This window comes from Anopheles funestus, chromosome 3RL (genome assembly GCF_943734845.2).
Source record: "Anopheles funestus chromosome 3RL, idAnoFuneDA-416_04, whole genome shotgun sequence".
Taxonomy (NCBI): domain Eukaryota; kingdom Metazoa; phylum Arthropoda; class Insecta; order Diptera; family Culicidae; genus Anopheles; species Anopheles funestus.
Genome location: NC_064599.1, coordinates 59,173,260 through 59,201,239, shown reverse-complemented (window position 1 = coordinate 59,201,239; position 27,980 = coordinate 59,173,260). Strand labels below are relative to the sequence as shown.

General features: G+C 39.9%; 3 protein-coding genes across 12 annotated transcripts in view; 2 read left to right on the top strand and 1 right to left on the bottom strand.

Annotated features, from left to right (window-relative positions):
- Positions 1 to 184: 184 nt before the first annotated feature.
- LOC125769520 (DE-cadherin-like) lies at positions 185 to 4,215 on the bottom strand. The gene is made up of 2 exons (XM_049438254.1): positions 952 to 4,215; positions 185 to 277 (listed from the first exon to the last, which is right to left on the bottom strand). The coding sequence occupies exons 1-2, from the start codon at positions 4,213 to 4,215 to the stop codon at positions 185 to 187; spliced, it is 3,357 nt and encodes a 1,118-aa protein (XP_049294211.1).
- Positions 4,216 to 6,935: 2,720 nt separating this feature from the next.
- On the top strand, positions 6,936 to 12,116 carry LOC125768364 (malonate--CoA ligase ACSF3, mitochondrial). Of its 2 annotated transcripts, XR_007418885.1 has the most exons (4): positions 6,936 to 7,749; positions 9,964 to 10,056; positions 10,140 to 11,834; positions 11,949 to 12,116. XR_007418885.1 is itself a non-coding variant. In XM_049435907.1 (3 exons), the coding sequence occupies exons 1-3, from the start codon at positions 7,311 to 7,313 to the stop codon at positions 11,690 to 11,692; spliced, it is 2,085 nt and encodes a 694-aa protein (XP_049291864.1). In that variant the 5' UTR covers positions 6,936 to 7,310; the 3' UTR covers positions 11,693 to 12,116. The 2 variants fall into 2 exon arrangements, 1 of the variants encoding a protein (XP_049291864.1); XM_049435907.1 differs by having other exon boundaries at positions 10,140 to 12,116.
- Positions 12,117 to 12,521: 405 nt separating this feature from the next.
- The window catches only part of LOC125768400 (guanine nucleotide-binding protein G(s) subunit alpha), a 29,574-nt gene continuing 14,115 nt past the window's right edge, over positions 12,522 to 27,980 (top strand). The window contains exons 1-2 of one of the 9 annotated variants that reach the window (XM_049436005.1): positions 12,522 to 12,704; positions 15,878 to 16,840. The gene's annotated coding sequence lies outside the window, so the exon portion shown is untranslated. The other 8 variants (XM_049436006.1, XM_049436013.1, XM_049436012.1 and 5 more) reach the window with 8 other exon arrangements.

Below are 27,980 nucleotides of genomic sequence, written 5' to 3'. Positions count from 1 at the left end.
TCATGTTTTTTAACGGTTGCCGGTAAAAATTTAAAAAAAAAACTGAAAATTTGAGCAAAATAACAACTGTCAACTGTCGAGATCAAAATCGTCGTATCTGCGAATCGTCGTATCTCGGGGGACGTCTGTATTTTTAGACTTCCTCAAACTTCCTCGTGAGTGCGTGTAGTGCTTAAAATGCTTATTACATCGGATGTGATTGGGGTGATATATTTTTTCGTAAGTAAGGTTTGGCAACTAAACGTTCCCCAACAAACTGCACATATGGCATAAGTGCCTAAAAATGAAAAACGTAAATAGCCATAAAGCTGACGCAATAAAGAACCATGTTAAAGTGAAATAATAATTATAGCAGTATAGAAATATCTTAGCGGCATTGTTAAATGAATGATAACTTACGAAAAAATACATCATATCGATCGTAATAAAAAATAAGCATAGAATTCTGTAAGCTTGTATCATGAGATAGTACATTTTTGTAAACCTGTGCGATTTAAGCAAACAAAACATTATCAGAACCATGGATAAACAGACCAAATGCCTAATCATCAAGCCATAATTAACATGGATTGTTAAATTCACTTGATGATACTTTGGAATCATGTTTTTGGTCATAATTGTCTCATTTCCACTGTACATGTGACCATTTATGGTAAAGTTGTGCAACGTCCCACTAAAACCCTTCCCCTGTGGAACGTAGGTCCAGTTAAAAATTGATCCAAGGTAATTTAGGTTTGCTGATGAACCACCCAAATGAATTAATCCATGAAGTTTGGGGATATATTCCACTTCCCTAACTAAATCCACTGTTACGCGGGTCTCATTGTCGATCACAATAAGCCGAATTGTCTGGGATTGTAAAATGACCTCCACTGTGTAGAAAATGTTGTGATGCAAATAGAGTTTATGCTCTAGTCGAATTGTATCGTTTCCATCATCAACGAGGAGTACCGGATGACCTTCGAACAATTGCAATGCAACAAAGTTACGCTCCGATTTATGTTTGTCGTAATATAATGGACCAATGTATAACACAAGACCATCGTCCGCTTTTGCTGATAATTCCATGGTGATTCGTGTTATACCACTAGAAGATATCGATGGTAAAAGCGCATATCCGTCATCTTCCAAATGTATATCGACAATAGGAGTTATATTGGCTCGATACATGCAATCTGCTTGTACGAACGCATTCACTCCAACGAAAGAAATGGTATTGGTCGAAATGGTGATAGGATAGTTAGACTTGTAGATGTTGTTCTTACACGAGCCTTTGCAACTGCAGCCCTTCAGAACGCATTCATCGATACCTACTGTAACTACGGGGACACCGACGTCATCCTCAAGTTGGTGAACTTGATAGCTTAGCATGACGTTAAGAAAGTCGGCGGTGTATGAACTGTTTTGGACTAAGTATCGCACATCTAAAACGGTATCGTTTTCATGTTTGTCCATTAAAACTGTGAATACGTCCACATACTCCTTGCTGATGTTAAATACGTTTGCGATACTCGATACCAACCTGTCCTTAGGTGAGCTAAGCTGATCGGCTGTTTTTGTCAGGAACTGCTCATCCGTCACATTGAGAAAACGAATTGACCCACTCCGATCTACATCCTCCTCCCAAATATCCTTAACTGTGACAATCATTCGGGTTGATACGTTGTGACGCTCGAAATATCTCGAATGTTCAAACACTATGAAATACAGCTCATAAATGCCACTGGGTGTTCCTGCCGATATCGTGATCGCACCAGACACGTGGTTCAGATCGAAGTGTATCTTTGATGGTTGAGCGATGTTAAGATCCCATTCAAATAGCTTTTCCGCAATGTCCCAATCATCAGGATCTTCCACATACACTCGTCCTATTTCCGTCTTAGGCAACATTCTCTTATAATTATAAACGGTTGTATAGCTTTCACTAGAAATCATTTTGTTATCATTTTTATCGCCAATGATAACCCGCAAAATATTGATGCTGCTTACAGGCTTTTCACTTGAATCTTGAATTCGAATCGGTACATGGAATTCTTTTTGGTGCTCTCGGTCAAAGGAAACCAGTGCGTACAACTTATCATCCTTTACAAGAAATTTGTTCTTAATCTCTTCGGATGCGTTTGATTCGATGCTGTAGACGAATGGCAGTCCATGTTGTGTTTCGTCTAAATCAATTGCCATCAATGTTGTTATTATACCAGGAGGTTGATTCTCATTCCATATGACCGGCATAATGTTCGAAAGCTGTGGAGCATTATCATTAATGTCTTCCAGAATGATGTTCACCATAGCTGAAGTTTTCATACCATCGCCTTCTTCGTCAGTTGCAATGATGATAAATTGCCACATCTGCTTTCCTTGTGGTGGATCTCGATCAAGCGCCTTACGAAGTCGCAGGCAACCATCATCATCAATGCTTAGAAAATCCTCATGCATTTCCGCAACGTTGAATCGAATATGTTGGTTCTCGGTTCGATCGTCAATGTCTGGATCGTAAGCCTGAAGGTTCATAATACAGTCAGTAGGAATAGATTCTTCTTGTATTTTTAAGATGTGCATATCGATGAATCGTGGCGGATTGTCATTTACGTTGGTGATCTTGATACAGACTGTGGTATTGTCCTGAAAAATTCCGTCATCCGCTTGCACAACCAGTGTATATTCTCGAATCATTTCATAATCCAACAGATTGTTCACTAATATCTGACCATTGGTCGCGTTGATCTTGAAGGCATCATCCACATTACCCGACAGGATGCTATATTTTATAACTGATGATGTATCTTGATCGTCAGCCTCTACCTTCAATACGAACGTGTCAGTCTTTTGATCCTCAAGAACATCTTCCACCAGGTAATACTTTTGCCGGAACAAAGGTTGATGATCGTTCTTATCAGTGATCTGGATAGTGATCATTTGTGAGGCTCGATTCGGTTTTCCGTTACGAAACCAAATGGATGGTGAATTGTCCTCTGCAATCACCTGCAAAATATATACATCCTTCGACTCGCGATCGAACTCCACCAGCGACGTTATGATGCCAGTTTGATGATCAATTTGGAATGCGTGATGCCTGGGCTCTATCCGGTAAGATACGATATTGTTGGCTGGAGTACCATCATGATCTTTTGCATGCACTTGCAGTACCAATGTGCCAGGTGGCTCGTGTTCAGGAATTGCACCTGATTTGTTTCCATCGAATTCGGGTGCGTTATCGTTGTCGTCTAATACCACAATTTTTATAACCAGGGCCGTTTCCATGTAGTAAGCATTTTTTGCGACCACTTGGAGCGAATACTCGGCTGCAGTTTCAAAGTCGAGAGGTTTGTTTAGCATGATCAGAACTGTAGTATTGTTTTGTTCGAGCTTAAAGGTGCTTTGGGAATTAGTTTGTTCGGTGTGACCTTTTGTCAATGTACAGAAAACATTGGGATTGTTTTGAATGTTTGAGTTGACATTCATTTTCACTAGCGGGACAAAGTACTCATCGTAAGATTCATGCAAGACTATTGGAATCTGTTGCAGCAATGTGAAGTAAGGTCTTAGATCATTTCTTTCGACCACGCGAAATTCCACGTCGATTTCGGCCTCTTGCAAGATGCCGTTGTCCATATCTTCATTGTATGCGCGAACACGAATTGTGTAATAATCCCCAGGATTTCGATCGATCTGTTTTGTGATTCTGATGATACCATTGTTTTCGTTGATTCCGAAGTACGCAAAGTCCGACATTGTTTCTAGAATTTCATATTTAACGATTCCGTTTTCACTCTCATCCATATCCATCGCCGAAATGGTCGCAACGTATTTGTTGATCTCAGAATCCTTAAACACCGTTTCTTCGTATCGAGCTTTATCGAAAATTGGTGCATTATCGTTAATATCCAAAACCGTTACTTTGAAGGTGCACATATCATACAGGCGCGGTGATCCATCGTCCATAGCAAGAACCGTAACGTAAATTATTTTCTCATTCATCGGATAATCATAATCAAAGACATGAGTCGTTGTAACGTCACCGGTTTTCTTGTCGATTTGGAAGCGTATGTGTTCAGTGAAATCCAACAACAGACTATATTCGATCGTCTGCCATTTGTCGGGATCGGTTGCGACCACACGCAATACCTGAGTACCTATTGGTTGCTGCTCTTTTACTGTTGGGTTGTAGGTGTCACAGGTAACGAAGCTTGGTTTATTATTTTGCAATGAAGGCATTCTTCCATTATCGTTGGTTGCCTTGATCAAAGGTGATCGGTAACAGTAGCCTACTCCTAATAACAGGAGCAATTTGATCAACGCAAGGGTTGTAAGCTTCGGCATGTTATTTTTTGCGGGAGACATTTTAACATGACTGTAAGTTGAGAAAGTTATGATAAAGTGTTTGTAGAGTATTAGAAGATAGTAGTAGTCAAAGGATGCTGCCACTAGTATGCCAAGACCTTCGAGATTATATTGCCACAGGGAAGCAGAAGAAGAGCAACAGATAACAGAGAAATGCTAAGCAACAGATACTAACTAAGGCAGCGCGCTGTCACTACTCGAACAAGACAAACCAGACAAAACCACAAGAACAAATCCAAGCAATCATATGGAGGTGCTCTGTCAACCTGCATAGAACAAACCAGACAAACACGACATAGAACAAAACAGTTTGATTTTGTCTTGCATGTCTGTGTCACACCTTGAAACTCTCTATACCTTTTCAAATTTCACCGAAGCGGTTTGTGTGCTGGATTGCTTTGTTAATAGTTATTGTGGAACAGAGAATTTCAGATTTTTAGCATACATAAAATCACCGAAATTGGAATAAAAGAGATAAGATTGCTTAACGACAGTACTAGGCATTGAAATTGTCGATGGAGTGACAGTTCTGCACGACAATTGGCAGAGCACCTTTCGAACAGTGTCGTGTTTGTCTGGTTTGTTTGGCGGTTCACAGCGCGCTGCCTAACGATCAAACGATGGTAAACAATTTCTCTGAAGCCAATAATATTCGATTATTAACTGGAGCTAATCATCATTATCGACGGTTTGGCCTTTTCGATAGGATTTACGGTAGGAGATACTCACCTGTATTTCACGGTATTACTATTTTCACCGAAGGAATTGACACTCTCACAGAGACTATCGCTTGGTTGATGTTCTAGCACTTTCAGTGAATACACCAGTTCCGTATATTAGGTTAGTTAAATCGAAGTCTTAAACGCAAGACTTTAGGAAACAATTAGTGAATTTATTGTAGGCGAAATTAAAATGCTAAATAGAGCGCAACCGAACAATTGTCTTTTATTTATTTTGATTATAGAGGTTTTGACTCGCTAGGTCGATACATTCGCCTTTTACAAAAAAACGCACATTGTCGTAACAAAGTTAAAAAACATACTAAAACCGTTCTGAACATTTAAGGCCCTACATCAAAATGTAATCATATCGAGATAATGTACAAAAAAAGATTAGGAAGCAATCTTGTTTCTTGGAAATTGTACCATCCTTTCGCATGAATCCATTGGACTCAACTAAATTAACACAGAGTTCGTTGAATTCGTAGGCTTTGGCTGATAAAAAATAGGTTAATAATAAGAGATTAGTTAATAAAAATAAAATTTTAGCACATTTTTTGAATCGAAATACCTAGAAGAAATAATGCTTCTTCATGCCCCAATTATGCTTGTTAAACCAAATGGTAAAGTCATTTGTATCTATTTCAATAATCACAGTAGGTACGCCATTAGGTTTCAAAAATGTTAGCTCTTTGAACATACTTTTTACATGAAGTATTCAATGATAGTATCATATGATCTTTTTTGTAAAACACGTAGGCAGTGTTCAATTTATTGTTTCCATTTCATACTATTTAGTTATATTACGTTTTATTAGTTTACAACTCGCAGAATCAGATAAAGAACATAAAAAGCGTAGTTACGTGTGTAATTAAAATAAACACAAAACGACGCATGCTTCTTAACAAGTTCGCATTGAGTAAGAGGACTAAGAAACTACATATAAAGAATGAAAAAAAATCTTCGGAAGAAAATAAGCTCTCATCAGACGAAGATGAGAATATCTCCACCGATGCTTACCACATTTACTAAATCCTGTAATGTTGGATTCACTTACCCCCGAATCTGGCCGTGTTGATATACTAACGTTTCCATTTAACGGCCTAGGGAACGAATCCGTGGAGCTACCGCAGTGTAGCTCTGCTGAAAGAATACTTTTGCAATCATCATTACAGAACGATGGGAGTGACATCGACTGGACAATGTTACACGTGAAAGATAAGATAGCGCAAAACATCGCGATTAAATTTGATTCACTACACCATGATGTGTTTACGATAGGTGAACGGATATCGGGATATTTACTACACCCAGCGTTGCTTCGATAACGCAGACCGATTGCATTTTGCCTGCTGTTTGTATGCACTGAACCACATCCTGAAAGCAATCAACAAGATTCAAGTCATCACACGCTCAAGTTGGCAGCTGGAAGAACGAAACAATACAAACCTGTTCAGGATTCGTTTAGACAAATGGAATCAAGAAACATTACAGAATATCCCGATCAAGGATTCGTGCGCCCAAAGGTGCTGATGGAGGAAATTATTGTAACCATTCTGTTCACCGCATGTGATACGTACCAGCTGATGGAAATTGTGGGGACAAAGAGTGCAAAAATGACGATTAACTAAAAAAAAAAATCCCTTCACCGGACTGCTCAAAAGTAGAATTTAGCTTAGTTTTTATCGAATACAAGAAATGGTCTCAGTACTATCACATACATATGCTGAGAAATTGTTTAACTATTGAATAATAAACTCGTAAAAATACAGATTAAAAAGATAATCGTTTGATATTAATATTTTAAACTGAAATTTGAAATATTTCATTTGACATGCTAGAAAGGTTGCATCTGCTCGAATCCATATGTGTCATCTGATTATCAACTGTCAATGTTGTGCACATGAACCAACCTCTTCCTTACCAGTAGGGAGACTTCAAAATAATTCAAGTCGGCATTGCGAACGTGTTTTTCCTCAACTGCGGGCAGACAGCGAAGAAAAAGAAACATACAGACATCAATTATTTAACACTGTAAACTTTAATATTTACAAATCCTAACACCAGTGCTTATTGATGGTGGCATACAGTGCCGATCGAGTGAAACATTTCCACTACAATCCAGAGTGAACACGCATTTCATAACAACTGAAACACAGCTCCAAAACATTGTGTTTAGTGCAGGACAGAAAAACAAAGCTTGTGCGGGAACGGTGATAAAAGGGTTGATTTGTTAGCATCGTCTTTAATATGACGAAATTCATGGTTGCCAGGCGTTACCTGGCGGTCGCTACCGATACATTCGGGCCGGCCGCTAACACTTTCACGCCCCGGTTAGGTGCATCATTCTCCTGGATGAAACATTACTCCCTTCGCTTACGGTCACAGTCATCCCGGTTGACTGCCCACAGTTACTCCACACAGGCCGACAATCGTAAGCCGGCCACCAAGGACTTTGACGATGGTGACCGTCCCCCGCTGGACCCGGAAGCTGTACATGCGGATCTACTACGCCGACTGACGAAGCTGTACGAGCAGGAAGTGGCACGGGAATTGATCGTGCCGCCATTTAAGCGAGCCTTGCTGTACGGTGAAAAGGCGGCCATTCGTGACCAGATAGGCGACTACAGTTTCATCCAGCTGTACGAAGCCGTCAAACGACTTGCGGCACAGATATCCAAATGTTGCGGTAAGTTTGTACTATTGCTTCAGCATGATGCAATTCCTTTTTCAGTTCGATGCAGTTACGAAGGGGAGTGGTGAAACAAATATGCGTGAGAAACATCTCACACTGGGGTTCTCTTTTTTTGGAAACATGACACACGTCCAAGGTCTCGCGCTCATGGATGCACGGCAACGACCCGCCGAAGGATGGCGCCTACGATTATGGTGAAGCAGTGAAGAAAAAACAAGATAGAAATGGTACACAAGTGTTTTGCAAAACAAGATATTTGCGCATTTGGGGTGGATTTTTTTAGAACACATAAACCACCTAACGATGAAGATAGGAAAACAGATTTTACTGCGGCATCGGAGACGATAATTTTCCCTAAAGCGATAGGGGTGCACTTTTTTGTACGTCCGCGCGTGTGTGTGGCCCACTGATCGTTCGTTATTTTGTGCGTTTTATGCGACGTTCTCGCAGTTTTGAAACAGTTCGCATCACCTTGAACCTTGGCGGTGGGACCGGTCTGTGAGAAAAATGTTGTTTACCACCAACTTCATGCTTGATCTCACTGAAGGTCGTCTAAATGACTTCGCATTAGTTTTGACAACAAAAAAAAAAAACGCAGACGAAATCTCGAAATGCCATCAATTGATTTGGAAGCTTTCGATAGAGCAATGATAAATGTTTTTGTTTTTACATGTGTAGTTGCAATGTTGTAATCTCGTTTCCATCCTATTCAGGCTATATTCCAAGGCAGGAAACACAAGACTTAAGTGAACGGACTGTACATATTTAATACTCATCCGAGGCGATCATATTACGGTGCCAACCTTTCCAATTGTTCAAATAGGCAACTCTTTGCTACATTCGAAACGATAAATACACGCAACATTTGCATATTCTAAAGAAAAAGAGAACATTGAGAGTAAGTAGTTGGTGTAACACTTAAAGAAGACGAAATGATCCTGCAGTAAGACGATATATTAATAAGAGCAGAATGTAAACAAGCGAGCAAAGGAAGGAAAATGGCATCAATCGCTTCTTTATCGTCCCCCCATCGTTCTGTTTTGATTTCGCGAGATAAGATTTACGTGATAGACATACGGGGTTGTACCCGTGACTGCTGTCGCACGACCAACGCCGGCGTCACAGAGCTGATGCGCGTACGTTAAACGTTTGGCGGCCACGATCACCATCGATGAGGGGGTGTCTGATGTTAGCTATTTTTAATGTTTCCTCCCGAACAATGCGCCACAGCGTAGAATGTTTCGAAAGGGTACCCATTGACGTTGGTGGCAGCTGGGGTATGGAAAGGCAGCCGGCAGCCGCCAACGCCGGCCGAAATGGTTCAGGTTAACTGCTTTCCTATCGTTTGCAACCGGTGTCAGCCGCCAACGAAGTAATGCGATAACCCGGCTGCGGATTGTGTCGCTTCGTTGGTTTTCATCTTCCTTTTGGGTACGGTGTGATGTTTTGTTTAGATGTTATTTTGCATCTGCTTTTACTGTGTAAGTGCGTACGGTGAGTGTTTTGTTTAGCTTTTCACACCAATCGTACTAACACATTGCAGGGTTTATTGGGGATTACTACTTAACATGTTTCTACTGCTAAATGGTCAATGATGAGTATTGAACTGACCTGCCATCGATTTTTTATTCAATTATAATTCATTCGAATAGTTTATTAAAATGATCTGTTCACAATAGTAACAAAAAAATCAATTCTGAAACTATTCCAAGATCAATCTTCTTCGTGGCTGAAGAACCATCAAATGAATATTATTTAGGAAGAAGACAAGAAATCTGAACAATGTAGAAATATTACATTATTAACCATTATAATAAGAAATAACAAAAAAAATGAAAGGAAATCACTATCGAGCCTTGTATGTATGTAGTATAAAGCAATAGAAGAGTATCCTCTGTTACAGCCTAAATCGAATTCTGTATCGTGAAAAAGCAATCGCGAAATAAGCGAGACACATTTTCTGCATGAGCAACAAATCGCCATTTTACGCTGCATTGCTAAGTGAATGGTAAATAAAATCCAATTTGCTGATACTAGTAGCGCGTTCTGGAAGTTGTAAAAAATGTATTGCCATATGTATAATTTTTGTTTGTTTGCAGGAATGTATAAAGGGTCTCCAGTTGGAAATATAACGTTTAAATTACTTGATCAAATTTATTTCATTAAAATGTATTAATTTTTATCTAAATTTTCATCCTTTTTTTACAGGTAGCGCTTCCCAGTCTCGTGTGGCATTCCTTTGTCCCAACAATATTACGTACGTGATCAGCCAGTGGGCTTGCTGGTTTTCGGGACAAGTTGGTAATAACCGCACTCTGGATTCAGATTAATCCTTTATTTTTGTCTCGTCAATAATATGCTTTATCTTTTTTTTGTTGTTGTAGCCGTGCCCTTAAACGCGAAATATCCGTCCGATTTGCTCGAGTACTACATCAAAGATTCGGACGCATCGCTTCTACTAACGACAGCGGAATTTCTTCCCCTGGCTGAACCGCTGGCAGCCAAGCTGCAAAAACCTCTGCTCGTTGTGAATCACGAACTGATCAATGCGAATGGCACGTCAAACGGTGACACACCGTCCATGGCGGATGTTTCCTACCTGGATCCACGGAGAGAAAATTTGCTGCAGCTGAACGATACGCTCGTGGTGGAAAGTGCCCTGAATGGTGAATTCTACCGCGATGCCAATGCTTTAATCCTGTACACTTCCGGTACGACGGGCAAACCGAAGGGAGTCGTACTGAGTTACGCTAATTTGGACGCGCAACTGCGTGCCCTGTCACACGCATGGCAAGTAAGTTCGGCCGATTCGATACTGCACACGCTACCGCTAAACCACGTACATGGTACGATCAATGCGCTGAACTTACCGCTGGCTGTCGGTGCCAAGTGTGTCATGCTACCGAAGTTTGACAGCAGCAGCGTCTGGAGCTATCTGCTGAACGTGAACATGACCACCAAGGAGCGCGTTAACGTGTTCATGGGCGTACCGACGATGTACGGTTTGCTGATCCGCGAGTATGACAGTGTGTTCGGGAAGAATGCTCGCATGTGTGACTATGTCAAGACACATTGCAAGAACAAGATTCGGCTCATGATTTCCGGCTCGGCACCACTGCCGGGTAACATTTTCGATCGCTGGAATGAAATAACTGGCCACCGGTTGCTGGAACGCTACGGTATGACCGAAATCGGTATGGCCATCTCGAACCCTTACCTGCAGGACGGAGAGTTACGCAGCAGAAGGCAAGGTTGCGTTGGAATGCCATTGCCCGGCGTTAGCGTGCGCATTGTAGAACCCGAAAGTGGTCGTCAGCTGACGCTTGAAGGCCGTGAAAATGAAGGAATTTGGCAGCCAACGACTGGGACTGCACCGCCAAAGTCGACCGCACCGGAGGAATCCATTGCCGGCCAGTTGCACGTGAAGGGACGCTCGGTATTTAGCGCATACTGGCAAAAGCCACAAGAAACAGCTTCCGAGTTTGATGCGGATGGTTGGTTCCGGACGGGTGATACGGCACGGTACGAAAACGGTACAATACGCATTCTCGGACGCACCTCGGTGGATATAATCAAATCGGGTGGCTTTAAGCTATCCGCGCTGGAGATTGAAACGGCACTGCACGAACATCCGGACACGAGTGACGTGGCGGTTCTAGGTTTACCGGATGAGACCTGGGGCCAACGGGTAGTGGCCGTGATCAGTTTGCAGGCAGCAGCCTCACCCGAAGCGTTCAGCATTCCGAAACTTCTCGTGTGGTTAGAACAGAAGCTTCCAAAGCAAGCCATTCCGAAGGAGGTCCGAATAGTTGAGGAAATACCGCGCAATGCAATGGGCAAGATTAACAAACGCGAACTGATCGAACGGTTGTACGGAGACAACAATGCGGCGACACCGGACAGCAAAGAGCCACAAAATGTCGCCGAAAAGCCTTAGGCAGCTACATATATCCGATTGATGCAACTTAAGGCCAACGCGCACAGAAACGTATTTATGTTACATACTACACATCCACATCATCCGGCGAAGGAGAAGAGGTTGAAAGGAAATGTGGCCAATATCGCACTAGTCACACAAGGTATCTTCCGCTTCCATTCCCGTCGGGACTTTGGCGACTGCTCCTTGTCTCTGCATGCTTTATTCAGTAATTTTTTTTAATGATTTTTGTCTTCTTGTGCTAATCGTGAACTAGGCCTTTCGGTAACTTCCGGCAAACAGGAGATGCGAAGCAGGCTATTGTTGGAGTGGACTTCTAATCGCCTGAAGGGGGATCATATTCAACGGGTGGGAAACTAATGAACGAAACGTATTGGAAATAAGCTTTTGACAACAAGATTCCAAATTTGTTGACGAATTATAATGCAATTTGTGGTTACAGTTTGTTTCGATTGTTACATATCCGAAACAAGATGGTGCGAGAAGAATTCTTCTCGCATAATTTCACGGTATCTTGGAAATAGTAGGTATTAATTATAATTTGATGGAATATGTACACATTCAACTAGTGGATGTATTCATTCGAATCGAACATCTTTCAATCGAATTTGCATTTAGAATGGAGATTTCAGTTTGAAATTAAAAATCAAATTAAATTTTCAAAAAAAATAATCTTTTGCTGGCAACCACACCAAACGTCTTATTTGACATTAGCTTACCCGTTTTGTTTACATTTGAGCGGTCGCAGAAATTATTTGCTGATTAAAACGATTGAAATTAATACTGTGTTCCGATAGTCCGGAACAATTTCATTCCACACCCAAAAACTAACCAGCATGTGTATATCAAATTAGTCATCGTTTGGTTTCTATTCCCGCACCCGAAAAATGTCGTGACAAAACGAACAAGTGGTGCGCACCTGCCGTACGCACCAGCCTGACTGATGGGCAGAGACCACGGATAATCGAGAGTTGACTGCAATCGCAAAATTCAGCAGAGTTGCTTTGCGAGGGTGTGTATTACTTTTGATACGGTGAATTAACATCCCCTGTTCGTGTTTGCTAGCCCGCAGATAAGCCTCACCAGCACGCACGACGGGTCCGAGTGTGAAGGTGCGTTTTGGGCAAGGTGTTTTTTTTTGCATAGTTCAAGCAGTCGCACTATTTTTCCTACCCACCCACGGTTATCGAAGAAAAAAAAAATAGGAAATGGTTATCGTAAAGCGCTCTTAGCTCCTACCGTGAGAGATACGTGCGTGCGTCCGTTCGTGCAAGATTTCACGAGATTAAAGGTGTGCGCGTGTGTCGTGTGCGTGATTTGTAGGTATGGGCGAGTGTGATACAACTGGAACGAAGAAGAAAAAAAAAACCCTCACGAACCATCCCACATTGGAGGGCTGATTGGGCAGGAATTGGGGGTAGCACCGTGAAAATCCGTGCGAAGAAAAGTGATCAGCGAAAAAAAAACACACACACACACACACTACCTTTTGGAACAAAATAAAATCAGCATTGAAAAAAGATTGTGGCAAGACAGACAGAGAATGAGAGAGAAAGGTAGAGATGTTCGCGCACACAAGAGAGCAAGCATGACGGGCGTGTGAGAGCGAGCGAGCGAGCACGGCGCACAGTTTGCTGTGCACGTAAAAACTGCTGGGAAAGATGCACGAACACAAAGATACACGCTGTTTCGGTGTGTTTATGTGTGTGCGCGGGCAAGTGAGCAAGGAGCGAGAATAGTAGCAGCGGGCACAGAAATAGTAGTAGTAGTGGTAGTAGTAGCTGCAAGGCAGCAATAGTGTTGGTATTCTTTGCACACACAGTGCGATAGTACTAATTTCGTGCAAAGGCAAAGCAAAATCAACATAAAAAGCGAAATAGGCACAGAACACAGCGCGCGAGTGGCTCGGAGGGTTGAAAACAGAAAACTCCCGCTGGAGAATTCTCAGTCGGGTTGGCACCGAAGGGCAACGTTTTTTGTTGTTGTTGTTGTTGCATGTGCGGCTGGTTGTTCCCGCTGTAGAGGAAGGTTATTTGCTGCCACCCTTCCAATGTACGACCCGTAAGTGATTCTGTGCGGTAAGGCTGTTGTGAATATTTGGTGATACGTTCGGTTAGCAACTAGAGGGAATCGTAAGACCAAATTAAAAAAAACTAAGTAGGAAAAACATCCCTACAGGAGTGTCCGGCTAAAATCAATTTTGATAGCTCCGTTTTCTTTTCTGGTGCGCTCTCATTCTCTCCCTTGCTCTCACTTTATCTTGGAGTGCTCTCCTGTCGTGGGGTCCTTCGATCGAACGGGTAAAGGTCGTCATGGATTTTTTAGAGGGTGCGATAGGAAATCCGTGTCTACTGTGTTTTCAACTTTTCAACCAAACCCTAAAAACAATGGTCCATTGCTACAGTCTACCCTATTATGTATATTCCTTCATCTCACCCGATATGTAATGTACTGGGTCCAGAAGGGTGAAATCGGGCGAATACTTCCGTTCTTGGAGACAGGAGTAGTATGCGCTTCTGGAACTAGCATATCCGCGGGTGTTTTAGTGTGTATGTGCGTGTCTGTAGATGGTCTCAACTGTGCGCGCTCATGTGCGTGTGTGTGGGAGTGTGAGAAAACGGTTGTCCAAAAAAGCATACAGTGGTGCGCGATGCAGTCGATGGAAGCTGTGCACGGTGAGAAGACACCTGCAGGAACACTGCTGTCGTTAGGTGACAGCCAGACGGCAAAGGGAGCTATCACAAGGTGCCAAGCACTGGCAGAAGGTCTCCAATTATCACACGGGACACCGAGTGCAGTGTAGTGAGGGCGTGTGTGTGTGTGTTTTTAAATAGTATGTAAATTATTTTTGTGTGTATGTGCGTTTTCCCCCTCCTCCTACCCTCCATCCACTTTTCTTTGGTATGATGTGTATAAAAAGTGAGTAAAAAGTAAGAAAAATAAAATAGTGAGAAGTAGCAAAAGCAAAAGAGGAAAGGGTGAACCAAAATCACCAATCTCATCATCATCATCATCTCGCGGTCGATAAGAATCGGAAAGTGTCCTCCAAATGTTGTGTGTATATCCATCGTGTTCCGTATGAAGTGTGCAGATATGTAGGGGTGGTTTGTGGCGTGTGCGTGTGTGTGTGTGTGCGCGCTTTGTGGTGGTCGGTCACAGATGGGGTGAGATTTTGTGACGGACCGTGAGCCAGTGAGTAGTGAGTAGGTGAGCGCTGTGAGACAGCAGTTAGTTTCCTCGAGGGTACCCGTTTTGCTGTGTGTGTTGTGTATTTTTTGTCTCCCTTCGCTAGTTTTGTATGAAGGAAAATCACGAGCAAAAACCCCCCCAACCCGTGCCCTTAGTGGTCATCTCACACGCGGAAATCGTCCTTGTTTTGTTGGGTTGAGGAAAGTGAAGAAAAAAGTACGAGATGCGTGAGACACGATCGGCCGTGTGTGTGTGTGTGTGTGTGTGTGAAGAAAATTGAGCTAAAGTCAAAGCCAAAGCAATAACGACTAAAGTTAAGGGAAAATTGTGGAGAAAATAAGCTGTACAAAAAATGGCGAACCGGGATAGAAGGAAGCGCGTGTTAGGATCATCCAGTGCACACATACACGTTCGCATGAGCTCGGAAAACTTGCATGCGCCTAGTGTTTGACCTGGGAAAATGGGAAATGGTGTGTGAGAGCTGGTGGTCCTGTCACACTTCCAAAGGGGTTGGTTGTGACTTTTTTTTTTCTTGGAAGGGCGGTTGTAGCGATTCCGTTTGTAAAAGGATTAGGAATCATGAAATGTACCGCAGAGTGTTGAAAAATGTGTTGAATTAGAAACGATACGCACAACTAGTGCGTCTAAACCGAACCAAGACACTAAATGTCACCCTCAAGCATCAGCAGGTGTAATTTACTATTCATACCGCGAGCAGTTGGTATGTGTGCGATGCGCCTCCACCATCATCATCCGATGTGGGGGTTTGATTTTTTGTCTGCCTTTTTGTTTCGGGGAAAAAAAAACTCCAAGAAATCGTACATTATGTGAAATAGTAGTAAAATGTGCGTTCGATTTTTTTCCGCGGGTTTTTTTTTGTCGGTGTGTATGTGTGTACGTTTCTCTGTCAGTGTGTTTTTAGCGAAATTACCAATTTTGTTATTGTAGTTTTTTGTTTTGATTTTTAAATAATTTCCCTTTCACCCTTTCTTACAGTTTGTGCGTGTGTGCCCTCCACCGTTCTGATTGCCACCCCGTATGTATGTGTGTGCGCGCGCGTGTGTGTGTGTGAAAAAAGCAACTAAACAAATTACGTGCAGCTGGTGCCAGTGTGAGGAAGTAAACAGTACAAAATCGAGCTAAAGCAATTGAAAACAAAAGAAAATAAAAATAAATAAACGAAGGGGCAAAAAATCAATAGCAACCGGTAGCTGTCAAAAAAGCAAGTTGACACATCCCACTACTACTACCCACACGCACGGTTCATCGTTAGCCTGCTGTTTCGTGTTTTATTCCTGGATGTAATAGTAGCAACCGTTACCGTTACAGCAGAGCCTACCTAGCGGAGGGTACTTTTCGGTTAACACATTACACCGTTACCACCGTGTACACTACTTGACGACGGGGCAGGTGAAAAGCAGCCAAAACCCGTGCAAGCGTTACACTGTTTCCTGATAGTAACGCCAGTTAGTAACACACGCACGAGCGGGTCCTTGTTGTGCATTAAGTCTCCTGCGTGTGCGTGTGTGTGTGTGTAAAGGAAAGTGTGTTTTTTTGTGCTTCTAGTGATTGTTTTTACAACTGTGAAGAAAAGGTGCGTGAAAGTAAGCGTAAAAAGTTGTGTAGAAAAGTTGGGAAAAATTTTTGTTCCGTTCGTCTTCTGCAAAACCATTCGTGTGTTGTTACCCAATCCAATCAATAGCAGCACAGGAGGGAAAGCTCAACGCGTGTGTGTGTGTGTGTGTGGCAGATATTGTGTGTTTTAGTTTAAAAAAAAAAGTTTCGATTTATTTGTCTCGTGCGTGTGTGTGTGCGCGCGTATGTGTCCATTTCCCTCCGATTGAGATACCTCACAAACAACAAACCCGTTACCGCTTAGTTGTAAGGGACGGCTGATAGCAGCAATAATACAACCGGACAGCCACAAAAACACAATTGTCCGGAAACAATTCGAACAAGGTAAATTTTGGCAAAACAGTTTTCAGCACCTTCTTAGTTCCAATCCACGCGAAAGACGATGTTGCACAGACATTCCACAAAAAAACCATGTCAACTTCAATCGAATGCTTATCCAAAAAGCGTTATCCGCCAACCAACGCACCATCGTGTTAGTCCAGTATATGTGCTTTCCTCGTTGGGATCAATATTTATTGCCTTGTTGTTGTTGCTGCTCCTGCCGCTTATTATTGTGGTGAAGTTGTTCAACCTTTTTACGATTCTTTTTATAGAAAATATTATCGACTATTAGGGGCTATAAAAAAAAGGTGGGAGTCTCCTCCCACATCGTTCATCGGTGCCGCCTATCCCTTGAACTTGTGCTTTTCCGCTTCTTCTTACTTTTAAATCGGCCATAAGTCGCCCTTGGAATGCTGGAAGGAAAAGCAACCAGCAAGGGGAACAGTCCAATACGATTAGGAGTTTGTTGAAGCAACAGAGCGCAAGGAGGAAAGAGAGATAGAGAATAGGAAAAACAGAGCAAAAGAGAAACAGTGGGAGAGAGAGAGAGATAGAGAGAGCGAAAGCGAGAGAAAAAGAAGAAAGGAAAAGAGAAAGAGCTCACAGCGATGGGAAAGAAAGAGTGCCGCCCCGTACGTTGACCTTCTGGAAATCGACATTCTGGAGGATATTTTCTCGAGGTCCATTCCACTTTTATGCTTTTTCTTTTGTCCTGCTAAAAATAGAATCTTACACAAGTGTTGGAAAACAAGTTAAAATTACAACAATAAAAAAAAACATTGATTAATGATTTAAAGCACAGCTAATTTGTTGGTTTTGTGATGAATTTTAAGGAGGTGAGTTGAAGTTGGATAAAATTCTAAAGCTCCTTGCTATTATTTGGTGGAAAAAAGGGAAAACTGAATGTGTGTGTGTGTGTGTGTACGTAGTAAATGGTCCGAGCTCAACCTCTCAACTTCATCTCCCCCCTTGGTTAGAAGGTGTACCCAGAAGTACTAACTAAATCCTTCCCAAAAAGGACCTCATTTTCTTGTAGTCAATGATTATCACCCCTGGAATAGACGGAGTTCGAGAGTAGTGAGAAGCTTCTTTCTCTCTCTCTCTCTCTCCTCTCTCTCTATTTTGCTTGTTTCTTACCAACATATCCACCCATCGGAACAGCGTTTATGCTCTCTGTGTATGTTTTATCCTGGCTGTGTCTGGCTGTGGTGGAATTTTTCCTTTGATGAAAAAAAAACCCATTCAATTGGTCATCCTTTCACTCTCAATTAGATGCTGATTGGGGGCCATAGGCAAGAAGTTGGTGTGTCTCTTACAAATGTGTAATAGAAGAATTTGCTTTTAAAAATAAGCCATAAGCAAGTATATCGGTCGTTTTTAAGTATTTTAATTTCTACCATCAGTCACTTCTGTCAGAGAGATTATCCTGTTGAAGGATATCGATTCCTTACTCAGAGAAATATTTTTTATTCTCTGCTTAAAAGAGCACTGAACCAGGACTTTTTTGTGTCTCCAAAACCGCTAGAGCTAACTCTTCTCACCGGTGGGAAATTGCGCTTTTCTTGCCCTGGTGAGCGATGTTTCCTTTCACGGGCGAATGGGAGAAAGATTTGTTCTGTTTCTTTTTTTTAAACAAGCTGCGTGATACGAAGGTGAGAAATATTCCAGAAGGTGAGAAGACAGGTGTGAGCTATTTTCCATATGCCCTTTCTAATGGTGTTCTTGCTCTCGAGAAAAGGTACAATGAAATTTAATTTCATCATTTTAATCAATCAACAATGAAAATTCTTCTATTTGTTTTTTTAATTGTGTTATCTCTAACAATAAACCATTATATCTGTATCACTTTCGGCTGTCATGTTGTGTGCGTGCTCATCTGCAGATGAGAAGTAAATTGTGAGTTTACGGTGAGCAATGCTCTTTTCTCATCCTCATCTCAGTATGTGCGCCCATTCGCTATTGCTCCCAAGGTAACTTCCGCGGAAATGTAAAGAGCAATTGAAAACGCACGTGTAGTTGTGTGTGTGTGTGCACGCATCTTTTCACGGTTATCTCACGCCAGCTTTGATCTGACAAGTAGCGGTAGCTGTGCGTTTGTGTTCGTGTGTAATGCATGTCGCCCTGAGCAACACACAATACGCACGAACGCACGCACCAGCAGAGAGAAACTAATTGCATCCACCGTACTCTACACTGTTGCGCTTGTTTAGCTTTAATGTTTGCTGTAAGCTAAATTGCAGCTTAGTGAATTCCCACCAGAGCGAGTAAATGAAAGAATGAAGGAATTGGATTGGAATTAGTAGGAAATATTTCCAACCGTACCCGGATTGCCGATTGCATCCCAGTAAATGTTTCAGAAACGTATTAATGAGATGGATTCGAACAACACAAAACAACCCAAACTCACATTTTGAACACTATCGCCGTACACTGTAACGTTTGTAACGAGTTAAAACGTTCTGTGGACGAAAACAACACACAAAAAGGATTAACATGATAAAAAGCAGAATGTTTTCTTTTTCATAAAGAACAAGAGAATAAAAAATAGAGATAGAATTTATTTCACGGAATTTAAATCATAATCATAACATAAATGTATTATATTTTAAAGTCATATTAACAAAGGGCGTAAAATAAGCATAAAACAATGCGGCAATTATTTCAGCCTAATTTAAAAGAAAAATATGGAGACGCCCAGTAGTTGGTAGAATTTGTTTTTGCTTTAGGGGAAATTTTGTATTATTCATAATATTTTTTAATCAAACTTTTGAGACTTTATTGTTAGGGTTTAAATTTTCTTCGTATTTTTTTCACTAGTGAATTATTCATTTTAAAAATCAAATCCACAGCAAAGTGGTCTAAAATTTTTTAAATTAAAAAGCTTAAACCAGTGGTGTCAAACACATTTTAGCTTGCGGACCAAGATAAGTTAAAAGGGGAGGGAGAAGTCGGAAGACAATACAATTCAACAGTTGTTTGGACTTCAAGAAGATTCAAGAGCGTGTTATTTAGTCTAGTGTCGAACAAATAACGAACAATGAAATGTTTATTAAAAAAATATTTTTTTTTATAAAAGTAAATTATCAGAAACATGATCTAACCTGCGTCAGAATAAACTATACTTTCACATATGTCAACAGCAGTATGATCGAAACTTTTAAGTAGACAAAACAAACAAACATTTCCGTTGTCAAAATATCATACATTTGAATTTCGGAACGTCAAAACCCATACATAAAAACTCCAAAGATGATTCATACCTCGGATCATGACTGTAAATCTGCAGATCAATATTAATTTGAAAACTAGGGATCGGAAAATTAATCATAATGTTTTTCAGCGCTTATCGAAAGTATCAAATGTTGTTTCAATATTTATATAAAAAAAATAGAAAAATAGGAAAAAGGAACAGTTATTAATTGTTTTGTGTGTTGGCACTCTGGCTAGTGAAAGAACAATGTCGAACACAACAATTAATTCTCGTATGTTTTGAGCACATGATTCATTTTAGCCGGTTAAATCTGGAACATAAAAACGGTGTGAATTAGTTTGTTAATAGAAATGATGCCTTTAGCCAAAGGTGCACTAATTGTTTGCTAAATTGTAAATTAGCAAACACTTAAATGATGATGATTCAGAAACGGGGACAAGATCGTACTGAAAGTGTTTTTCCAAAGTTCTGTTTTACGATAAGATGCCACAAACGTTGCTGCATCGTACGCACAATCACAGATGGACAAAGCGGAATGAGAACAAATAAAATAAAATAAAATGGTGCGGCCCGCCAGGGATGTAAGTAGACGGGGTGAAGTGTAAGGTGTTGGTGAGATGGTTTTGTTTAACACACCACGCGATGACTAATATGTGTTGGCTAATGTTCGATTTCTCTCAACCTGTGTTCGTGTGGGTGGTCGCTATCGCAGACGATAAGCTAATAGCGTAATGACATGCCGAAAATGGTGCTTCTCTCCCTGTGTGAGCAACGCTGGAAAACCTGTATTTAATATATTTTGTAAGAACTTGATAACATTTTCATTTCAATATTCTTTTTTGTAATGTATTCTAACACTACAGATAAAAAAAGTTAGACGAATGTTAGAAACTTTTCTAGCGAGAAAGAAGCTCCATTTTAAAGTATTGTATTCTATCCTTTCCTATTGAACAATTTCACAAACAAAACCCAATTGGTGCATAGGTGTATTTGACCCTGTTAGAATTTCGTAACATTGGTTCAGATACTCGTCACTAGAGAAGGCTCATTTCTTCCACCTTAGGAAGGCTAACTATCCAAAACATCATCCAACCGGCAGCTGCCAGTACCAAAGCACCAACATTAAGAGGAAGGTGTTGTAATCGAGATTGGAAAGAAGAATAAAAAACCCCCGATTCTTTACCTTCGCTTGTGCAGGAACATAAATATTTCAAAGGGTTTAATGTTAACCGAATCGATCGATAGCGTTCGTTCGAGATCATTGTGGATGGTGCTGGATGAACAAGGATTGCAAGTAGTTTAACGAAGCGAAATAAGCGTTCAATAGACACACAAGTTAGAAAATATTTTCATTTAAATACAGTGAAGCGTCGATTATCCGGACATGTTGGGACTAAAAGGTGGTTGGATAATCGAACAACACGGATAAAAGATTCACAAGGTATATTGGTTGACAGGTATGCGTTTATATAATACATTTTAATTCTTATGCTCTCATGCTCTAATTTTTCCTACGTTTAAGTAGCTGTCCTTGCTGTTCATGAATAACTCACTCATCATCTTCAGTCAATCATCTTCTGATTCTGAATTAGATTCATCGCCCGTATTGCATCTTGTTTCTATAATAATACCTGTGTCACTTTTGACACACTTTTGAAGATCCTTCCGATCCTTAGTTTATACAATCCTTCAATTTCCGAAGTTTCCAGACCGAAGTAGAGTTACATCCAGAACGACAAGTCTCTCTCAAGTCTGAGCCAATGAAAATATGATATCAACAATAGTCATTTCTTTTCCAGAAATCTATTACTCTTATTCAGAGTGTACACATGTGTGTACGTCCTGTTTCTTGGAAAGTATGCACGAGTATAAACGCACCTCAGATCTCATGCATTAAAAAAACATGGCTGTATTCGATACGAAGCTGTCATTTCAGAAGCTGCACGGATAATGAGACAGCCGGATAAAAGGTACCCGGATAATTGGCGCTCCACTGCACTTATTTAAGTCACCCGGTAGAGATTTTACTATCTAATGAATTCACTATGTAATGAATTAGCAATGGGAAATGTCGTGATGATATATTAGTTCTCTGTAGTTCGTAATAGAAAATCCATATAAGAACCCACCACACACAGCAGGAGTTAGACAGCAGCTTATAGCTTATAGAATAAAATTATTGCAAGCAAAAAGAACTTTCAAGCGTCACTAAACGCGATAGATCTAATGTCCTGATACGGAGCTTAAATTTCCACATAAAGTTTGATAATTTACGGGGTAGTTAAACTCTTCAAAATGATACTAAGAATTGTATTTTACTTCACCGGTAATGGTATGAATAACGAATCACAGAAACTTCTGGTTGAACTGCTTTAATGCACCAATTGTCCTATATTACTATCCTGGTCATGGCACCAGCATGAAAATGTCAATTTATTAAATTAACATTCCATAATAAGGTTCTTAACATTAGAAACGAACATTAAACAAGCTAGCAGAAGAAATAATTCCACCTCGCACACATTAATACACATTTTTCCCACGCTTTTCTTACGTTGTGTGTTTTCCCAAGCGAAATTCGATCCTTTCCCACCCCCATTCATTCTGTCCATCTAGCTCCATTTACCGGAACCATTTTTTTGTCCACATCTATTTGATTTCCCGTAAGGATATGGTCAGAACCAACATCCTCTAAGTGACTTCTTTTTTACCATCAATTAAGTTCACTTGCATTTCTCTCTCTCTCTTTCTCTCTTTTTTTCTTGGTTTCTTTTTAGTTATTCTTTCTGGTTCACCTGACTGGGGCAAGCTTTGTTTTGTGATATATATTTACATTGAAGTACGCCATGTTGTTGGCATACTTGTGCCGATTCCTGCTGGACGATTCAAACGCCCGGCCCGAGACAGTGCGGTGGTGCACCCACGCCTTTCCCGGTGTGTGCGTGCATACACGCAATCAGTTGTAAATTGAACCCGGGCACGAAAAGTGCGCAAGAACAAACTAAAAAAAAGAATTGCAATTTCGTCCAGCAGACTCACATCTTTTTTTTTGTGCTGCTTGTGGTGATAAAAATTATCTTTTATCTTGCAATTCACCGTCATGTCGTCATTACCCGGCGGTTGGTTGGTGACGTAACGCACACATTCGCAAAAACGCAACAAAAACTCTGGACTTGGACGGTGCGGAAGAGCGAGAGCAGCATGAACGCAAGTGAACGCAAGTGAAGGAAGTGTTTATTTTTGGAGCTTTTTTTCTTACATCATTCGCTGTCGCTTTCCCATTTTGATGGATGCTTGTGTGGGGGGTTGTTAGTGGTCGGGTGGATGAAGAGCTTATGGTTGGACCCGGTAGAGACAGTTCCGTCGCTTCTAAGAGACGGAAAACCCGTCACCAGCCATGAATGAACCAGGTGAAACATATTCACCACTTATTCCACTTTTTCTCTATATTTCATTAAAAAATCGTCTCCAACGTGTAATGTATATCCGACCAAATGTCTTGGTTGTGTGGTTTGGTGAAAAATGTCACTAACTTGAAGGACAGCAGTGTTTATATTCGTTGTTTACTGTAATTTTAAACACTTCGTTATTGACATTTTTAATTTTTTTTAACAATTTTTGATATAATATAATTAGATGATATTGTAAGACGAAAATTGCACCCATTAACCGGCTGAATGTGTTAAAGCGGAATCATATCGTTGGTTTGCGTTTTATTGATTCACATGAAAAACACATTCATGTCTACTTGCAAACAATGGCCGCTTCGGGAAACTTCATTTTCGATTACTGCAAGCGTTTGGTGATGTTCAAGTAATTAATAAGCATGCATGTTTGCTACCACCTTTGTATTGTTTGCTTATGTAGCTGAGTATGCGTTTATGCATTTTCTTCCAATGGTTTGATATTAGTTTAATATTAGCTTTTATTTGGTTTTGGCAAACTTTTTGTTATACGTCTTATGTGGTGTTTTCTTTAAAAGTTATTTTATTGCAAAGAAAGAATTGGGTTAAATATTTTGCTTTCGATTGTTGTTAAATTATATGCAAAAAAAATGAAACTTTAAATGGAGCAGCCTGGTAGTTTGTACTTTTCCACAAATGGATAAATTTCGAAAAGGATTTTTCTTAATGAAAATTTTCTTTCTGCCTTTATAAATTATATTTGTACTACAATAAGTTATAAGACTTTTATTCTCATTTATGTAATAAAATAATAGATGTCGATAAGAACATATTTTTTTTGAATAGTAAACAATTCTTAGCATTTTTAGGCTGTTGTTTTGTCGATTGTGGTAATAAAAAACATAAACATATTTGTAATATAATCTAAGTATAATTTCTAATATTTAATAGATAGTGGATAAAAAAAAGGGAAGCGATTAGACGTAAAAATCTCCCCTACCCAGTGTTTTGCCCCCTTCGTAAGGTCGCTAAAACTCCGATCGCTTAGCCATTGGCTCAAGCACGTTTGTTTCCGCTCGGTTTCCCTTTTACAGCGCCAAAGTGTATTTGTCATACCGCGTTTAATCGCGCTCGTGTTAATGTTGTTAACATTATATGCGTCTCCATTCCTCTGCTTGCGCACATCATCATGCGCACCATCGCAATATGGAGGCTTTTGTCTTGGCTGTCTTGGCTGTCTTGGCTGTCTTGGACGGTACAAACATTTCCCCTGCGGTATCCTCGCTCGATCACGATTGGAATCGAAGCGAGTAATGGGGATTGCGGGACAGGGATGGATAAAGATGCGTGTCCGACTCTTTGCATCGGTGGCGACGTCGACGAATGGCGCTGGCTGGAACTTGAACAGTCCGGTCACATAATCGTCTGTTCCATTCCGGGCGATTGATGAGGGAGGAGAAGTTATTGGCGGGAGGAGGAAGCAGGTAAACCGTTTGGTAAGACGTACAGCTTGTCTCCATTCGTTTGCTTGTTTGGTACCCGGTCGTGTAGGGTACTCTATGGCTGGGTATGTGGCGCACGATCGTCCGGTTCGCTTTCGCTGCAAAACGTGACGGCGGACCATTGTTTGCGAACGATTGTTTCTGTGTCTCGGCCAGCACAGATCATTGGGATATGTGGAGTGAATAATTGAGTTGAATCGGAGAAAGGATGCATTCCGCTCCATGATGGATCCGTCCGGCACCAGTTATGTGCATTACAGCCATTCGTTAGACTGCAGCAAATTTACCTTCGAATGTGTTGTGTACGGGGAGCAAAACAAACTTTTGTACGCTTTTACTTTTGTACGCGCATGGCGAATTAAAGTTTAGAAACAAAACAAGAAAATTTTGAAGTTAAAATTATTTTTTTAATTATTTTTCATTCTTTTTTTAATTTAAAGCAGTATTTAAGTGAAAAGAAACTTATTGCAAAAATTCGCATTAATATATATCTCATTTATAAATTTTGCTGAATTGCTCAAAAAATGAGGAAAATTTTACATTTTCTCAAACAGGGTATGGAACTTGGTTCCTTGAATAACTTCTGGCACAGACATCTGAGGGCATGGCCGTCCATGAAGAAAATGTAGCCATTGATGCCATCTATCGACCACGGGTTAAAGATTGGCGATCCGTTGGATACCGACCGAGTTATAGGCAAAACTTGGTGAAAAAATGAACCTTATGAAATTTTCAAATTTTTAGAATTTTTATTTTTTTTTTAATTTTTTGTTCTGTTTTTTATTTAAAGCATTATTTTAGTGAAAAGAAACTTATTTCAACCAATTGGCATTAAAAAAAATCAATTTAAATTTTTTTGCAAAATTTCTCAAAAAAATGGCAAGGGGTACCCCTTATGAAATTTTCGAGTAGAAATTTTTTTTTTAAATTTTTTCTGATTTTTTATTATTTTTTTAATTTAAAGCATTATTTGAGTAAAAAGAAACTTATTGCAACAAATTCGCATTAATATATATCTCATTTATAAATTTTGCTGAATTGCTCAAAAAATGAGGAAAATTTTACATTTTCACAAACAGGGTATGGAACTTGGTTTCTCGAATAACTTCTGGCACAGACATCTGAGGGCATGGCCGTTCAAGAAGAAAATGTAGCCATTGGTGCCATCTATCGACCACAGGTTAAAGATTGGCGATCCGTTGGATACCGACCGAGTTATAGGCAAAACTTGGTGCAAAAATGAGGAAAATATTACATTTTCTCAAACAGGGTATGGAACTTGGTTCCTTGAATAACTTCTGGCACAGACATCTGAGGGCATGGCCGTCCATGAAGAAAATATAGCCATTGCTGCCATCTTTCGACCACAGGTTAAAGATTGGCGATCCGTTGGATACCGACCGAGTTATAGGCAAAAGTTGGTGCAAAAATGAGGAAAATTTTACATTTTCTCAAACAGGGTAAGGAACTTGGTTCCTCCGATAACTTCTGGTACAGACATCTGAGGGCATGGCCGTCCAAGAAGAAAATGTAGCCATTGGTGCCATCTATCGACCACAGGTTAAAGATTGGCGATCCGTTGGATACCGACCGAGTTATAGGCAAAAGTTGGTGCAAAAATGAGCCTAATGAAATTTTCAAATTTTTATATTTTTTTAAATTTTTTCTGATTTTTTAGTCTTTTTTTAATTTAAAGCATTATTTGAGTGAAAAGAAACTTATTTCAACCAATTGGCATTAAAAAAAAATCAATTTAAATTTTTTTACAAAATTTCTCAAAAAAATGGCAAGGGGTACCCCTTATGAAATTTTCGAGTTGAAAATTTTTTAAATTTTTTTTTCTGATTTTTTATACTTTTTTTAATTTAAAGCATTATTTAAGTGAAAAGAAACTTATTGCAACAAATTCGCATTAATATATATCTCATTTATAAATTTTGCTGAATTGCTAAAAAAATGAAGAAAATTTTACATTTTCACAAACAGGGTATGGAACTTGGTTTCTCGAATAACTTCTGGCACAGACATCTGAGGGCATGGCCGTCCAAGAAGAAAATGTAGCCATTGGTGCCATCTATCAACCACAGGTTAAAGATTGGCGATTCGTTTGATACCGACCGAGTTATAGGCAAAACTTGGTGCAAAAATGAGGAAAATTTTACATTTTCACAAACAGGGTATGGAACTTGGTTCCTCGAATAACTTCTGGCACAGACATCTGAGGGCATGGCCGTTCAATAAGAAAATGTAGCCATTGGTGCCATCTTTCGACCACAGGTTAAAGATTGGCGATCCGTTGGATAACGACCGACTTATAGGCAAAACTTGGTGATAAAATGAACCTTATGAAATTTTCAAATTTTTAGAATTTTTATTTTTTTTTTAATTTTTTGTTCTGTTTTTTATTTAAAGCATTATTTTTGTGAAAAGAAACTTATTTCAACCAATTGGCATTAAAAAAAATCAATTTAAATTTTTTTGCAAAATTTCTCAAAAAAATGGCAAGGGGTACCCCTTATGAAATTTTCGAGTTGAAATTTTTTTTTAAATTTTTTTCTGATTTTTTATTCTTTTTTTAATTTAAAGCATTATTTGAATGAAAAAAAACTTATTGCAACAAATTCGCATTAAAATAAATCACATTTATCAATTTTGCTAAATTGCTCAAAAAAAATTGGTAAGGCTATAGCCAAGAAGATACTTTAATCTATCTCTAATAAAAAAAAGGTTTGGATTCTGATGGTTTCAATTTCTTAATGTTTTGTTGTAGCTAATTTAAACAATCGCACCACATATTTCTTACCCAAAGTTTGGATATTAAAGAGAATGCATATTCATTTTTTTTCACTGCCTCACTGCCTCACTGTCACCCAAATTGCTACGCTAATTTTGACAAGTAATTTTGATAATAGAAATATTTATTATGCAAATATTGTTACAATATGAGACTTAATAGCATGCATTGCTTTATGGATCATCTCAGCCAAATTTAAGGACCAAAATTGTGCGTTAAAAATTCGAAACAA

Excerpts from the sequence above, each read along its gene's own strand:
- LOC125769520 (XM_049438254.1), bottom strand. The coding sequence starts at position 4,215 with ATGCCTTCATTGCAAAATAATAAACCAAGCTTCGTTACCTGTGACACC. Across the intron at positions 278-951 it reads AATTGTTCGAAGGTCATCCG|GCACTTATGCCATATGTGCA; the intron begins GTACTCCTCGTT and ends TTTCATTTTTAG.
- LOC125768364 (XM_049435907.1), top strand. The coding sequence starts at position 7,311 with ATGACGAAATTCATGGTTGCCAGGCGTTACCTGGCGGTCGCTACCGAT. Across the intron at positions 7,750-9,963 it reads ACAGATATCCAAATGTTGCG|GTAGCGCTTCCCAGTCTCGT; the intron begins GTAAGTTTGTAC and ends CTTTTTTTACAG. Across the intron at positions 10,057-10,139 it reads CTGGTTTTCGGGACAAGTTG|CCGTGCCCTTAAACGCGAAA; the intron begins GTAATAACCGCA and ends TTGTTGTTGTAG.